This window comes from Triticum aestivum, chromosome 7D (genome assembly GCF_018294505.1).
Source record: "Triticum aestivum cultivar Chinese Spring chromosome 7D, IWGSC CS RefSeq v2.1, whole genome shotgun sequence".
In the NCBI taxonomy this organism is placed as follows: Eukaryota; Viridiplantae; Streptophyta; class Magnoliopsida; order Poales; family Poaceae; genus Triticum; species Triticum aestivum.
Genome location: NC_057814.1, coordinates 592,261,876 through 592,278,613, shown reverse-complemented (window position 1 = coordinate 592,278,613; position 16,738 = coordinate 592,261,876). Strand labels below are relative to the sequence as shown.

Sequence of the window (16,738 nt, the reverse complement as noted above, 5' to 3'; positions counted from 1 at the left end):
GCAAGGCGCAACTCCGACGTGGTTCCTCACTGGTTGGATGGCGTTCAGGCGCAACCCCGATGCCCTCTGAGTACTGCCTCGGCTACAACCTCCCTCTGTGAGCTCCATATTCCCCTGCTCTGCTTCGGCTACTATATGGGACATGGCCAGGGTATGATGATCAGTTATGGCTGATATAGGCATGCTCTCAAGCAGTCGAGGCACTTGTGGGTATTAATTTGGATCCTCCCTCGTTTCTTTGAGCTGTTTTGATCACGTTCTTATTTTAGTGGCTCTGTCCTTGGATGGTCATTTCTAATGAGTGATAACCAGGGCAGTTTCACCCTCGTAAGAACATATTGATCCGGTGATCCATCCAGAAATCCAGAAATAAGGCCAGAAATAAGAGAAGGATGTCTCACCGAGCTCTCACAGCGATTAGGGACTCTCGGCTGTCGGATCGGTTTTCTTGATGCGATTCTGGGCGACGGATCTCGCTCCGGATTGATCTCGGCCGTTGGATCGAGCCTGAACTCCTGCAGTAATGAATACTTACTCCCAAAATGAGATATCTCGTGCCACCGCATTTGAATCATGTGCCCCATCGGTCGGAAGCCATTCTTGCTAGGGCGATGATGATTAGCCGTGGGTATCAAGTTGGGTCCTCCCTTTTGTCTCTAGAATCCTTTTTGATCCTGTGATACTTATTGTTCTGTCCTTTGGATGGTCATTCTTATTGAGTGATAACCAGGGCAGCTCCACTGTATAAACAGATTGATCTGGTGATAAGAGATGATGGGGTAGATTATATGATCGAGGAAAGGCAAATCTGAGCCCATATGCATTGAACCCTGAACCCTTTTTATTTGTATTTTAAAGGTATTGCTTATTTATGCTCCAGTGTTTATAGCCGTCTTTGTAAAGATTTCTTCTCTCTCATACCTTTATTGCATATAAGTTGTTCTTGATCTTTTATTGTTTGTTGTTGGTCTTTGATCTAATCTGGTTAAGAGTAAGTTGCACTTTGTTATTCTGGGATAAGCGATGGTTCGGCAATGCTATTGGTTCTTCATGAGGATTTTAGAGGAGGATTTATGATATTATTTTATTGTTAACGAGTCATGCCAGTAAGCTTTCTTGCAGGTACCCACACTTCTCTCTTCCTCCTGATTAGCCTGATCTCTTTCCTTGATGTGTCTACAAGTTGTGTGTCTACAAGCTGTGAATTACTTATGTAAGTGTTATGTTGGATCATTAGATTGTTGTAGAGATATTATATACAGGGTGTCAGGGTGTTGATTGTTCATGCTTGCTTGCCGCTTATCTGCAAAGTGATGCGTTGCTTTTAGTTTATCTGCTTGCTTTGTTGGCTAATAAGAACATCAATGTTGAAGTGTGATTTCATAGCATTAGGCTTGCAATTTAAGAGATCTTCCAATCCATTTTTCTGGATTTTGGGGATGTGTACAGTGGAAAATTATAGATAAATAACATTTCTTTGTTCTTCTTTCTTGTTGGAGAGAGTGACAGTACCTTGCGGATTATTAAACTACCTACATTCCTATTAGAGGGTTGTATATATTCTCTAGCTGCTTGCTGTTTTCTTTCTTGCTGTCATTTATTTGACATTTGTAACAGCAAAATGATATGTCAAAGTCAAAGATGCTCTGAATTTTTTTGGCACTTTTAGAGATTTCTTCTCATACTATAGATGGCGTGTGATCTACTTCTTGACATATCCCTAGGCATCTTGAGTTCTTGACATATCCCTAGGCATCTTGAGTTCTTGACATATCCATATGTTATACTTGATGGATCAACATCCATTATTAAGAGGTAAAAGTTGGTGAATCAATCCAATGATCTATCTAGAGCACGTAACATCAGCCTTATACCCTGAACTTCAGAAGTTAGAACCTACCGTTGTATCTGAAATTACTGTATTGGCAGAACGAGTTTGTCTTTCTATTTAGTAGCAATGCAGGTGGTTGTGGGCTTAATTTGGTGGGTGGAAATTGATTGGTTCTCTTTGACCCTAATGGGAACTCTGCCAATAATAAGCAAGTTAATATCTGCACATCACTGATTTATCACCTTCTGAAGGTTCTTTTTAATTTCACACACCTTGTATGAGCTGAACCTTTTCACCTGTTGGCATTTGTGAAGGCTGCTGCTAGAGTATGGAGAGATGGACAAAAGAAGAGTGTACATATACAGGCTCTTGAGCACTGGAACCGTTGAGGAGAAGGTTCTCAGCTCCAAATCTTGTATTTTTCATGCCTTCTTAGTTTTTTCCATTATCTAGCGAAAAAAAATACTGAGTTACTTACTTTCTTCTGCGTATGTTCCCTTTACCTGTGCCTGCTAATTCATGGTAGGATATCCCAATAATTATTACACGCCTCGTGCTTCTGAGGTAGGAAGTGCGGCATTTTGCCAATAATGATGGTTTGTATTTTTTGTACTTGATGTTAGCTTGGCTTCTAAATGGTCCGCACGCTTATGAGGTAGGAAGTCATGCATGGATTTTTTTATTAGACAAATTTATATTCTTAAGATTAGTAATCCTATATTTTTCTGAGAGAGATATATATTTCTTCTTGCTCATTCTTTTGGGCTTAGAGCCAGTAGAATAATTAGAACATGCCTCGAGTATTTGTGCCATCTGCATACACTTCAGCTCAAAATAATAATGTGCTTCCTGTTACTTGCTTTGTTTTGGTAATGTACATACATCAACTGTGATATATAATTGGTAGTAGATAAAAATATTAGTTATGCAGTGAATGATTTTAGATTCTTCCATGAAAGCATCTTCCCCCTTTTGTGATTTGCACTACATGAAATGAGTTGCGATCATTGTCGTGATATATTTCTTCTCTGAATATTTATTACCATGGAACTCGAGTATCCGTTGTGTATAGTTGATTAGTTGTATACCTCATTCTAAGAAAGGAAAAAAAAAATCATGAGTGTCCATTATACCTGAATCATAAATTACTACCGCGCACTGATCAGGGCGTGTAGCATCAGATCTACAACTTACAGAAAACAGAAAACAACTCAAGTAATGATACTATAATATTTTGGTTTGAGCTTGAGACTTGGTTACAGCAGAAATTTCTCATTGAATATACTTAAATCCATGGAAAATAATAAATTGAGGTCTTTTTTTTTTGCAGGTTATGAACATGATCTTATTGTGCTCCACTTGATTCATAACTAAATGTCACAGTAGTAGCTCATATGCACTTCTGCTTTGCTGTACAACCATTTATTGCTTTGTATTGCCAGCATGCTCTAAAATGTTTGGAACATGCTTTTGCAGACTGCTTTTTTATGGGGAGAGGTTTTATTGTTTCAACCGAGTCAACTGCAAAAGGAAGGCACACATCTGCTTCCCTCCTGATGTTCACATATACTGTTGATGTTGAAATAATTATTGAAGACTGAACTATAGAAAGACGGGTTCAGAATTAGGAGATATGTAAATATGTAATTTCTCTCGAAGATGGGCTCAGAATTAGAAGAACCATATCTGTTGATCTCTTTCACTATCGTTAGGACCTGCTTTTGGTATATCATGATGCATTTTCCATGACATGCTCAAAGTGATATAATGAACTGAACCATTTTATTATTACAAGTTACTCCCTCTTGTGTCATTCTTTCATCTGTTTGTTGCCATGTACCTTTGCATATTGCAGACATGTGAAATATATATTGTATATTATCATGTTATCTAAAATGGTGCATGTGGTATTATAGTATAACTATACACATGTTTAGCCACAAGTGTGGGGACCCGGCAACGCGCGCCAAGGCGTGCTACAGGTCTAGTATATGAGACTGCATGCCATGTAAACGGGCACGCGCTCACATCTGACCATACACACGATACCAGCGTGTTCAGGTAAACGCACAGTTGATCACAAAAAGGATGAACGTCGAAGATTGGACTTTTGTCGTCGAGACGTTGAAAGGTTTGGTTGTGTGGCTAGTGTTTAACGAGTTATTTGGTATTGTATCTCATGTTTTTATTTATTTTTATGATCTATGAAGCGTTACTGCTTATATTGCCGACGATGTTTAAACAAATATATGATGCTTACGGCGTGCCAGGCTTTGGTAAATCGCCAGCTCCGGCACTGCGGGATGACTGGCAGTGCATGTATACTATACGCTGTACTCCGACTTTCTAAAAACAATTAACGTGATTGTGTTGCCTACCTTATCTTTGTGATCCGCTTACTTAGCACTAAGAAATTAGTTGAACAAAATTCTCCTGTCGCAGTGGCTCTGAAATTGACGCGGAGCAGCGCAGCGCGCCAGGCAGAGACAGGGTCCATCTGACGGCTGACATTGGGTGGGATGATCGACCGGCGCAGCCTGCAGCGAAAATTATTAGGGCCGTGTCCCACGGTTCTGCTCACTGTGCAGGGGCGCGGGGCCGACATGTCAGTGCTTCCACATAGTATGAGGCATGCATGACACGGCCACATGAACCATTTACCCTCCTACTAACTCCTGTTTGCATCACCATTTTTTCTTCTTCTTCTTCTTACTGCTACTACGCAACTTGTCGCATTGGATTCCTGCATCGTCATTCATTTGTTTTAAATGTGTCTGTAATCTAATCCAATCTTCAATTTTGTTTACAGCAGTACTATTGTGCTAGAAAATCTGATGAATATCAGAATATAAGTAGTTTCTAGTCGGTGGCAATAGGACAGATCCATGCATGTGTATGTAAAGCATCCAGCGATGCAAAATTGATGGGGTCATGGGAGGCATCTCCTCTAACAAGCAATACACATGGCGGCAATTAACCATAGTTGTACGTCCTAGCTACTCTAAAGCAATACAGATAGATGATGCATGCATCGTCCTAGTAGAGTACAGAGTACTAGTACTAGTCTACAGCAATACTACAGAAGAACATGCCTTGGAAACTAGCTAGATTAACTTCAGTGTGCTGCTGTAAACATCCTTCTGCACCACCTGTATGCAGCTGTAGGTAGGTAGGAGGAGTAGGGAGAACAACATTCTTGAGCCGCTCTGATCTGTAGTAGGAGTACATTAATTAAGTATACATTAATCATCGTCCTTCAACAACTGTGAAGAGGGCAGAGAAATTAACCCTGGTGCAGTGAAAATTCATGCTCAGCCGGCCCCTGCAGCCGGCCTGCCGGCATCCTTCTGGTTCTTGCTGCTCCGGATCCGTCTGATCTGATCCGTATTTATCCCTTTTTCTCATAGAGGGAGAGAGACCATGGTAGAGTGAGGGAGAGAGATGGAACATGGAAGCTTTATGGGGGCTGCGATCTACTTACTCGATCCAAGAGTTTCACCACCCTCTCATGCATTCCCCCCACAATCATTTGCGCCACTCCATTTGCACTGCCTTCTCTCTCCACCTCAGTCTCACTCTCACACTCTGCCTCTGTTCTCTCTCATGGCAGGGCCATGATCTATTTAACATGCGCCCGGCCTTTGCTTGTTGCCTGCATATAATTCTGTTCCTCGCTTGCTTCTCCTTTACTTGTTTAGCCACTCCTTCTCCTCCCCATCATCACCTCCACAACGCCTGCCTCCTCCCTCCTCCCTTCCTCCTCGTCCTACACGCTACTAGAAAAGACCACACACAAGCAAGCAGAGCCACACCACACCACGGGCTTCGCTAGCTCCCCACCTCGGGCAATTCTCTGGCATAATCTATTTCTTGGATCCCTTGAGAGAGGATCTAGAGCAGCAGTGGGATCAGCGCGCTATTCAGCGTCCATGGGCCTCGACGTCGCGGAAATATCCGAATTGGCGGAGCTCCGGCCGATCCAGACGGCCGTGGGCGGCGCGCGGGCTACTGCAGGGCCGGGGGCGGACGATGGCGCTGCCGAAACCGGCTGCGTCACACCCAAGGCGAGCGGCGCGCGGCCGGTCGCTGCAGGAGGAGCGGACGACGACGCTGCCGCCGACAACGGCTGCGTCACGCCGAGGGCGAGCGGCTCCATGGCTATGCTGCCCATCGCGCCACTGAAGCAAGATGACGGCGTCGACGTCGGCTTCGCCACGCCGCTGGCCACGGGTGTAGAAATTGGGCCGCGAGACAGCTGCGGAGCGGGGGCCACTGCCGGCGACGAGGGCAGCTTCACCACGCCGACGACGGCCGACAGCGCGCTGGTGCCGGCCACGGTGTGCCCGCCCGCGCCGCGGAAGTCGGCGCCGGTGCCGACGAGGAAGCGCGCGCCGCTGCAGCAGCGGCTCTTCTTCTACCCGGTGCCGCACGACCTGACCACCGTCTTTGTCGCCGTGCCGCAGTGCCCGCCGCCTGCCAAGAAGATGCGGGCGCACGTGGTGGAGTCATCTGTGCCTCTAGGCACGTGAGAGGCACACACACACTCTCTCTGTCTCGTTCTTGCAGTTCAGCGCTTCACATGCATGCTGCTGCTGTTCGCCATTGTCGCGACTGCGAGTGGGCGAAGGAATTCTCCAGAGAAACGGAAGCGAGCGAGTCAACATACGCGCAAGGGCTCTCCAGCGACGAGCGCCCAGACAAGAAGACACGTTGTAGTTGAATCACTCAGCTCAACTCCTCTCTCTAAGATCGATGTGGGTCAAACACACGGAACGTACAATAGCACTGAAGTTTAGCAGAACCACTCAGCTTCTCTATCCCTGTTGGAGCTGAACCCCCCGGCTTCTTTTTCTCTCACTCTCTTTATTGTTTCTCACATGTACAAATATACCAGCTGTTTCGGTGACTTGCTGCCTCACACACGGCCAGTTTTTCTACTGTTCCTGCACTACTACCTTGCCTACTTTTTCAAAAAAAAAAACTAAAAGTAAAAGCTTGTCTTACAAATGATAGGCATCTCCAACGTGGACCCTCGAAGGCTTGAACCACCCGCATCCTACCGGACCGAGTTCTCTGGACGTGTTTTGCCATTCAATACGATACCCACCGTCCGCACACCGGTTTGGACGTCCATTTTCCCGCAAACTGAAGGCAAACTTGCGGGGTTTTGCAGTAGTCCGGACACCAGCCAGGTAGGACTCCGACAACCCTGCCTCACTGAAATCCCCCCACGGTCCCCTTCTATTCCACTCCACCCCTGCTCCCTCCTTCCTTTCATCTCCACCGTCATCGTCCGCTGTCGTCGCCACTGTATCTCTTCGGCCGCTGCCTAGGCATCCTCGGACATCCACAGACCCCACCCATGTTCTTTAGGGTGGAGTCTGATGAGATGAACATTTTTTAAGTCAGCTCCCATATGACATTTATATAGATGAAAATTCCCATTAATATTTTAATTCTACAAAATTATGCAACAACTATTTTTTCAAAGCGTTAAATAAAAAACATATTTTAGTTTTTTTTTGAAAATTACAAAAAAAATGTGTTAAGAATGGCAGCCTATCGTCGCTTGCTCTTCGTCAATCTCAAAATGATGTGCCAGCTGAGTCTTTCGAAGGTGCTCATAAGGATAGGGTGTGCGTACGTGTGTGTATTTATAGAGATGAATCTATGTGCATATCTATGAACGTCTGCGCGTCTGTAGTGTGTTAAAAAAAGCCTATTGTCGCTCGCTTTAGGCAACGACGGCCACCATTGTAGCGCAAGTAGCTTGGGAGCCCTGGTCGGTTTGGCGTCCACCTCGACGTCGATGTCGCTCCGGTGCCGTTTCCCCTCTTGAGGGCAGGTCGAGCTTCCAGATCCACCCCCCCTCCTCCTCGTTCCTTCCCCAGGCAAAAGCTTTGGCCTTTTGGCCGCACGGTGGAGGCGTTCTGGCGTCTTGGGCCTTCCTGGAGGCGTCGTTCAGGGGGGGCTGAGGATTGTGTGGGCCTAGTGCGTGGTGGTGGGTGGCAGCGGCGATGTCCGGGTCCCTTGAGTGCCGGCGTTTGTGGTGACATGTGGGTCCTTCCGCATCCTTCAGCGGCTCCTCACCTTGGTTGCTGGTTGGTTGCCGGCCGGTGGTGAGCGTCCGCATGTTCGACACGGTCTAGACGAAGGGGAGATAGTGGTCTCCCCTCGCAGTGGCCCGAGGCGGCAGGCGGTGGAGTCGATGGTTTCCTTCAAGCGGTTTGGATGTTCATGTTCACGGCAATTCTGTTGTCGGGTGGCTTCGGCTCCGTTGTTCCGGCTGTGCAAGATCTCTGGCGGCTTGATTGCAGTTATTCTTGCTACTCTGTTCTTTGCTGCTCTTGGTCGTAGTAAATATGGCATGTATTTCTTTAATTTTTGGTCAAGTCTTTGCCTTTGTAATTCAGCACCATTGTATCGATCCTAACCGGTTGATGGCTTCATTAATTTGAAGTTCGTGCCTTTTCTCTAAAAAAATACTCCCTCTGTCTAGGTGAGTAAGTCATCTTAGAGCAAGTACAATAGAGCTGAGTCAGCGGGCTATAAGGAATAAACTAGTATATGTCTGCTTAGTTGGAGGAAAGAGAATAGGAGAGAGAAGGTAAGCGGGCTCTTCCTGAAGAGCCAGATCTAGCACGTGCTCCTAGGCACTTTGTGAGAATGAAACGTGGGCCACATAATAAAAAAGTAGTATACTCTTTTGATCTACTATTGTACATGCTGGTTGTAAGATAGGCTGTAGATGACATGGCACTGGCTTATAGCCAGCAGCTGGCTATATTATTAACCATGCTCTTAGGTTGTGCACCGTGCCAAGGAGGAGGAGAAAACGAGAGACCTTAATGTTTATTTGCTAATTAATAGGATTGCATGCAATGAACTAACCACTGCATGTCGTGTTTGGTAGCCTCAAGTCATTAAAAGCATGCACACTCCTCATCTCTTATTGATTGATATGTCAAGAAACAAGAAACGAGGTAGAAGTTAATGCACCGCGCCTAAGTATTTTGGGATTATTTGGTTTTCGTAAGATGACTTACACACCTAGACGGAGGGACTAGCTTGGGAGCCCAGAAGAGTAGCCCAACATACCATAAGAGTTATGTCCATGCCGAGAGAGGTCTTGTTCCCCGTTCCAGCGGTACCCCAGTTTGGCCGTTAGGACCCTTCCAATGCAAAGATGCTTAGATGAGGTGCTAAGTGCATTAAATATCTTAGCAACTAAACTCGCCAATGCATAGGTGCTTCACTTGTTGTTGCTAAGCACCCTTTATTTAATGATTTAGCACCTAAACTTTTTCATGCATTGGTCAGCTTCTTTCATTTAAGTAGTTTGTCTAGGTTCACGCGCTTGACATTGGTTCTTCCTAGGGTCATCAAAGTGCTCTCTATCGTCCTTAATTTATGTGACATGTCATTTTTTCGCTTATGTGGTATGCTTAACACATGTCCATCATGGAGCACCAGGAAGGGCCTAAGAGTCCATTCATAGGCGCCTCAAATGAAATTCCACCAGTTGGAACCAAACTTCCATTGCTCGCGTGTAGACTTAACCGACCGTACACTTTAAACTCGTGGTACAAATCAAAGTTGTGCGTAGCTGACACCGTCGACACCAACTAAACGAAGGCGAGAAGCACCCACCCATATGTGTCGTGCCCTGCGCTAGGCAGGGTTACCTTACCTAGCTGCGCTAGAGCATCTACAGCCGGGCATCTCAAACCGGCTTTAAACACCCAGGCGACCCGCCCGGTCACTGACCGGTCATCAAAATCTAACCCAGACGGGCGCCTCAAACAAGCCTCAAATTAATGCACGGGCTGACAGACGCCCCTCATATCCAACCCAAATATAGGGCGGATATGGGGCGCCCGGATGCACCCGGGCACGCCCGCCACGTCGGATTGACGATGGAGTCCCACACGAAAACGCCCAGAAACCCGACGGTCCCAAACTCGTCTCCTCCGTCGGACCGACGTCGCCGCATGACACTGCTCTGGCGGGCCGTGTATTGCCTAGTTCGGCTATTTAAGTCGACCGGCGGCACCGAAATCCTATCATCCACATTTCCCTCCGCATTTTTATCGCCGCCACTTTCCACTCCCTCGTCCGTCTAGTAGCCATGCCCCCACGTCGCCGGGTGAGGAACCACCAATTTCTAACACCGGAGCGCCGGCTCAAGCTCCTTGAGCAGATCCGGGCAAGGCGCGAAGCCCGGATTCCCGCGGGGATACCTCCGGATGCAGTGGATCTGAAGGAGGAGAAGGAGGAAGTGGTGGTGGATGAGCCAGAGGAGGAGGATGTGGGGGACGCTGGCGACGCGGAGCTGCAGACGGAGGAGCAAGCCATTCTAGATGCCCTCCGCTCGGAGTTGGCTGCGGAGGTCAGACGCCGTCGCCGGCAGGAGATGTAGGCCGCGGAGGAGGCGGGATGCTCTCCTACATGGATGAGGTCTAGCAGGAGGAGGCTCAGCCGGAGCCCTCCTACGCGCCCGTTTAGCCGGCAACCGGCACCGACGTTGTGTACATCTCTGACGAAGAAGATTAGTTAGAGTAGTACGTAGAATTTATTTTGCATGCTTTGTTTGGATCAAGAACTTGAAATATGAGAGACTCGGATGCAGAATGGCTAATATGAGGTGTAACCGGCCACTGTCCGTGGACACACCTGCGGCCGCGGTCGTTTGATGCGCCGAATTTGCAAAGTCCGGCTGTAGATACTCTAAGCCAGGAGTTGGCGTCAACCTTTTGTGCCGTTTTCCTTAAACGGGGAGGCCAAACAATGAGGTCATACCTAATGAGCGTGTTTGTATAGACCTATGGTACTTGATGAGGCAAGAGCACTAGAGGCCCAGAAACTTGCATTAGATGTGATGGTTTAGTCCATAAACTTGCAAAAGGTGATCAATTCATCCACAAACTTGCAAACTATGTGATGGTTTAGTCCACAGCCAATCAGAGACAGACAATTAGCGCCCAGCTGGCTGCTGCGTGGCACACCTGGTCGGATCGGCTCTTTTGCAGAAAACCCCTCAATGTTTCTGGAAATCACGCCCGCAGTCCCTGTCTGGCCCTCCCTTGGCTATTTAATATTGCGCCCCTCTCACCTGGTCGGGAAATCACTTCACCTCAATTACGGGAGCCGCGGGGAGTGGCGACGGCATCCGTTTCCCTGACGCCAGCGACGGCGGCGACGTCGCCGGCCATCGCGGCGGCCATGGAGCCACCAGAATCCGTCGGCCTCGTCTGCGAACCGGGCGCATTTCTGCCGGATTACGGTAAGGCCCGCCCTCCTTCACCTCTTCATTCCGTTTGCTTTTTTGGCACTCGCCGTGGTTGGTCGCCAGGGTTGATCACTAGTAGAAAACAGGGCTTTGGTCACTGGGCAGTATTCACATTAGTCCCGGTTCAGTCACGAACCGGGACTAATGTGAGCATTGGTCCCGGTTCGTTCGGCTAAGGCATTAGTCCCGGTTCACCTGGGCCCTTTAGTCCCGGTTGGTGCCACGAACCGGGACTTAAGGGTGCGATGCCCATTAGTACCGGTTGGTGGACCTTTAGTCCCGGTTGGTGCCACCAACCGGTACTAATGGGCTTTGAGGCATTAGTACCGGTTCATGGCACGAACCGGTACTAAAGGTCCCATTTTCAAACTCTACCCCACCCCTTGGACCGCCTTTTCAGTTTTAGAAAAAACAAAAGAAAATGATGGAAATGTCAAAAAAATAAAATAAAATAAGTTTCCCATGTGATATGTGGTCTAGTTGTTGGGAAAATTTACAAATATGAATTTTGACTTTATTTGCAAAATCTCTCTGGAACTTGTAAAATGGGCATAACTTTTGCATACGAACTCGGATTAAAAAGTTTTTTATATGAAAAATCATCTACTCGAAAAGTTACATCCGAATTTAACTGGGGGAACCCCGTTAAACATTTTCAAAATCCTCAAAAACCTAACAGAAAAAAAGTTACGGGGCTTTTAAGATCTAGAGTGGAAAAAAATCGAAAAAATTTCAAACTTACTAGTGGCGCACCATTTGCTAGGTGCGCCACTAGTAATAGAAAAATATATAGTTTTAATTTTTTTTTTGGAAAAAATGTGGTCAAATCTGGTCAAACTGTGGTCAAACAATGGTCAAACTAATTATTCTAGAATATTAGTGTTACTAAATAATTATTTCAGTTTTTTTGAATTTTGGTCAAATCTGGTAAAACTGTGGTAAAACTGTGGTCAAACAATGGTCAAACTAATTATTCAAAAAATATTAGTGTTACTAAATAATTATTGTTTTTAAAAACAATAGTTTCAAACTCAAACAGTGAAATGTGTCACTTCATGCTCAAGCTAAATTCCTGAGGGTTAATAGGATTGACATCTTACTATTGTCAGGAAAACAACAAGTGCAGACTTGGAAACGAGGGAGAACAGAACCCGGAAGTTAAGCGTGCTCAGCTGGAGTAGTGAGAGGACGGGTGACCGTCTGGGAAGTTAGATGATTTGGAATGATGAGGGGTGATTAGAGATTAGAGGATAAATTGAGCAGTGATGAGGGGTGGTGATTAGAGATTAGAGGTTAAAATAATTCAGAAATTTGAAAATCAAAAAAAAAATTCCAAAAAAATTTCAAAAAAATTCATAAAATTTCCTTTAGTCCCGGTTGGTGTTACCAACCGGGACTAAAGGTGGAGCTCCACGTGGCCGCGGCCTTTAGTCCCGGTTCGTGTAAGAACCGGGACTAAAGGGGGGAGGTATTAGTAACCACCCTTTAGTCCCGGTTCAAAAACCGGGACTAAAGGGCCTTACCAACCGGGACAAAAGCCCCTTTTTCTACTAGTGGATCGGCACCGTTACTCGCCGGGGTTGGTCGCCGGGGTAGATTAGAAGGTTGCTGCGGAGTGGGATTGGAGGTTCGGTTCGGTTGCTAGGGTTTATGTTGTTGGAGCAGAGGAAAGTAGGGGTTTAGGGCTCTAAAGTTGATGTTTTCTGTCATGAAGTTCAGTTATTTTGCTAGGAAATATGTGGATTTAGGCCTGTACTGGTTGTAATGCTGAAGTTGATCGTGAACATGTTGATTCTGAAGATTGTGCCATACAGTTGGGGTTTTGGGAGATAAAGTTGGGGTTTTTGGCCATAAAGTTGGGGTTTTGGGCCATAAAGTTGGGGTTTGGGGGTAGGATATATGAAAATGTGTGGTTTTTGGGCAGAGCTAAATGAAAATGTGTGATTTTGGGTAGTTGATGTTACTATTCTTGATATTGTACTGCTCTGAAAGTCTGAATAATGTTGACACTGTTGAATATTTTCATTGTTTGAATATTGGTGATCATGCTCTGAATTTGTTGTGCAGTGTGTGATGCAGCAATGGGCATGGCTGTGGAATCTACATTCTTCACTTTGCAAATTGAGCATAATGGCATTTTTTGTGGACCAAGTAGCAACCTGGAGTATGCAAGTGCTAGTGTGGAGATTCTGGATTATTGCTCTGCTGCTAATTTCTCATATTCATTTATTGAGAAGCATCTGCAATGGTTGAGCTATCCTATGTGGGAGCACCACATCTATTGGTGTAGGCCTGGGTGCCTATTGTCAAAAGGGCTGGTGCCAATTAGAGGAGATGTTGATGTCCAGTACATGATCACAGCAAGTGCAGTCCATAAGGTGCTGGAGATATTGATTGACCATTCAGACTTTATTCAGATTTGCAAGCATGATGTCATATATACAATGCCCAGCTCAGTGTCCAGATCATTGGTTGAAATTATTCTCTCTGAGCAAGCAGCTAGTGGAAGTCAGCACATGGAAGTTTCAGTTCAAGTAGCAGAGACATCAAGTGCAAACTTGCAAATTGCAGTTTCACAGCAAGCAGAGACAGTGGGAGAATTGACAGATTCAGACTTTAGTGATAGTGACTTCGGCATTGATCAGGGAGATGATGATCTCTTTGATGAGTACATTGATTTTTGTGTGGATGAAGAGTAACCGGAAGAGATAGATGATGAGCCTGAATATGTACTTGAGGATGAGGACCTTGATTTGTCAAGAGAAGAAGAAGATAACCTGAAATACAAGTTCAGTGCTTTCAATGCAAAGGTGGACATGGACTCTCCTATATTCAGAGTAGGCATGGTCTTTGCAGATGTCAAGCAACTAAGGCAAGCTCTGAATGCATATTCAATAAGGAATAGAGTTGAGATCAAGAAGATAAAGAATGAAAGAACCAGATTGGAGGCAGTGTGCAAGCCTGGTTGTCCATGGCTTCTTAAAGCTGGATTGGACAATAGGACAGGAGGCTTTGTGATAAAGGTTTATGCTGCAGACCACAAGTGTCAGAAGGCATGGGAGTTGAAAGCACTGACAGCCAATTTCCTTACAAAATTTTTCATTGATGAATTCAGGGATGACCAAAAGATGGGCCTTGGCACATTTTCAAGGAAGGTTACAAAGGAGCTTCACATTACTATCAACAGATGGAAGTTAGCTAGGGCTAGGAAACAAGCTCCGAAGATAATTCATGGGGATGAGGATGAACAGTTTAGTAAGTTGTGGGACTATGGTCAGGAACTGAGGACATGTAACCCTGGCTCCACATTTCTTGTGTCTACTCATGTTGTGACAGATGAACAGTACCCAATGGGCAGGAAATGTTTGAAATCAGTGTATTGGTCTTATGATGCTTCCAAAAGACGTTGGCTTCCGGGATGCAGGCGTATTATATTTTTTGATGGGTGTCATATGAAGACAAAGTACCCTCTGGCCATGGGTTGGGTTGAAGTTGAGTGTACTAGTGCTTGGGAATGGTTTTTGACCACTCTTAGACACTACAAAAAAATACACTTCCGTGATGATACGTGTTTGTCACAGTAGGTCGCGTTTTTTATCATGCATGTACATCCATGTCAAATTTATGACAGAATCAAGATAGTCATACCTGTGCTGTCATAGAAGTGTTCCATGACATTACCAAAATTATCATCACGGAAGTGTCCACTTCCATGATGATAAATCGCGCGTCATAGAAGTGCTTTCGTCAAGGGTGACCGACACGTGGCATCCACCGTAACGGAACGCGGTTAAGCTATCGGGTTGGGTTTTTGGATCCGATAACCCGTTAACAGCCCCGACCAATGGGGATTTTCCACGTGTAAAATCATCATTGGCTGGAGGAGACACGTGTCAGGTCCGCGTTGGCATAGGTGTCACTCATCCAATGGGCGAGACGCGCCTATGATATGTTGACACGTGGACCGGCCCATCAAGTTTAAATGGGCCAGCCCAACTGAAGGCCCACAAGATTTTGCGGACCATAATGGGCCGGCCCAGCTAAAGGCCCACGAGATTTTGCGGACCATAATGGGCTGGCCCAGGTAAAGGCCCACAAGATTTTGCGGGCCATAATGGGCCGGCCCAGGTAAAGGCCCACAAGATTTTTGTGTGCCATAATGGGCCGGCCCAGGTAAAGGCCCACAAGATTCTTGCGGAGCATAATGGGTCGGCCCAGCTAAAGGCCCCCGACATTTCGCCGACATTAACTGGCCGGCCCAGCTGTAGGCCCACAAGATTTTGAGGACCCTAGAGGCCGGCCCATTAACTGGCTGCCATGTTTTGGGCCAAATGCCGGCCCATATTTGATCCGGTCCATTAATGGCTTGCCACGCTCCGGGCCTAATAGTAGCCCATATGAGATCCGGCCCGTTAAAAGCCTACCACGTTCTTGGCCAAATTACGGCCTAGATCAGGTCCGGCCCTTTAAGAGGCTTTGGGATCAATTATGGCCCATATCAGATTCGGCCCGTCAACTGGACACTATACTTTTGGGCCCACTTGCTAAAGGCCCACTTAGTAATTCGGGCTGATATTAGTTTTGGTCTCTTAAGGGCCCATTTAACATTTCGGCCCTATATTAATTTCGGCCTGTTAAAAGCCCGTCATATAGTTGGGCCTAACTACGGCCCGGTTTGCATCCGGCCTGCTCGCAGCCGATATCTGATTGGGCCAAACAAGGACTGAGACAATTTTCGCCTGTTAAAAGCCCGTGATTTGATTCGCACAATCATGGGCCGGGGTTCATTTCGGGCTGCTGCCGGCCCGTGAGCTGTTCGGCACGTTTCAGGCCCAACCTACATCGTGATTGCATGACGGCCCGATTATGTACCGTAATTTTACGGTTTGGCCGGTTTACTGCGAAGACAGGATATATATACAGTAAAATAACTGCCGCATCGTGAATAAGAAAAAACCTAGACTATATAATAAAGAAATTATGGCATATTACATCCACTGGGCATCAAAGTTCGCCACTATGATAATAAAGCACAAGCAGACAGTAGATTACATACACTGGGCATCAAAGATCGCCACCAGTGCAAATAAACGCGCCGACAAAATAATATACAAAACCGACAGCACTTCAATAGAGTTCAAGAAAGGTTAGCCCTGCTGGGGAGCTGCAGCGCAAGCAGCTGAGCAAGATGATGAGACTGTGCTTGTTCAACACTTATATCTTCCTCACGCTGAAAGATAAACAAGCAGACAGATGACAGGTTTTGCACATAAAAGTATCAGTGCTGACAATTCATCACATTTCTTACTCACGAATAAAGTGACACATTTTAAAATTGCATTAACACAATATGGTATTGTTCAGGTCAAGACATGGTAGGAAATGACATTGTGAAGGAGTTGGCAGCTTCACGACACCACTGGATTACAGATCAAGAACTCATAAGTATCAATGGTTAGTGTGCTGTCAATTTATGCCATTTCAGATTGGCAAATAAAGAGACGGTTTAAATAATAGTAGAATGATATGACATTGTTCATAGTTAAGACATTGCAGAATATGACATTGTGCTGTAGTGGGTAGGTTCACCACACCACTGGATTACGGATGAAGAACAG

At 46.0% G+C, this 16,738-nt stretch overlaps 1 protein-coding gene across 1 annotated transcript; it reads left to right on the top strand.

Annotated features, from left to right (window-relative positions):
* Positions 1 to 5,123: 5,123 nt before the first annotated feature.
* On the top strand, positions 5,124 to 6,737 carry LOC123166430 (uncharacterized). Its single transcript, XM_044584235.1, has one exon. It carries the CDS (start codon positions 5,761 to 5,763, stop codon positions 6,358 to 6,360), a length of 600 nt encoding a protein of 199 aa, XP_044440170.1. The 5' UTR covers positions 5,124 to 5,760; the 3' UTR covers positions 6,361 to 6,737.
* Positions 6,738 to 16,738: the final 10,001 nt, after the last annotated feature.

Excerpts from the sequence above, each read along its gene's own strand:
- LOC123166430 (XM_044584235.1), top strand. The coding sequence starts at position 5,761 with ATGGGCCTCGACGTCGCGGAAATATCCGAATTGGCGGAGCTCCGGCCG.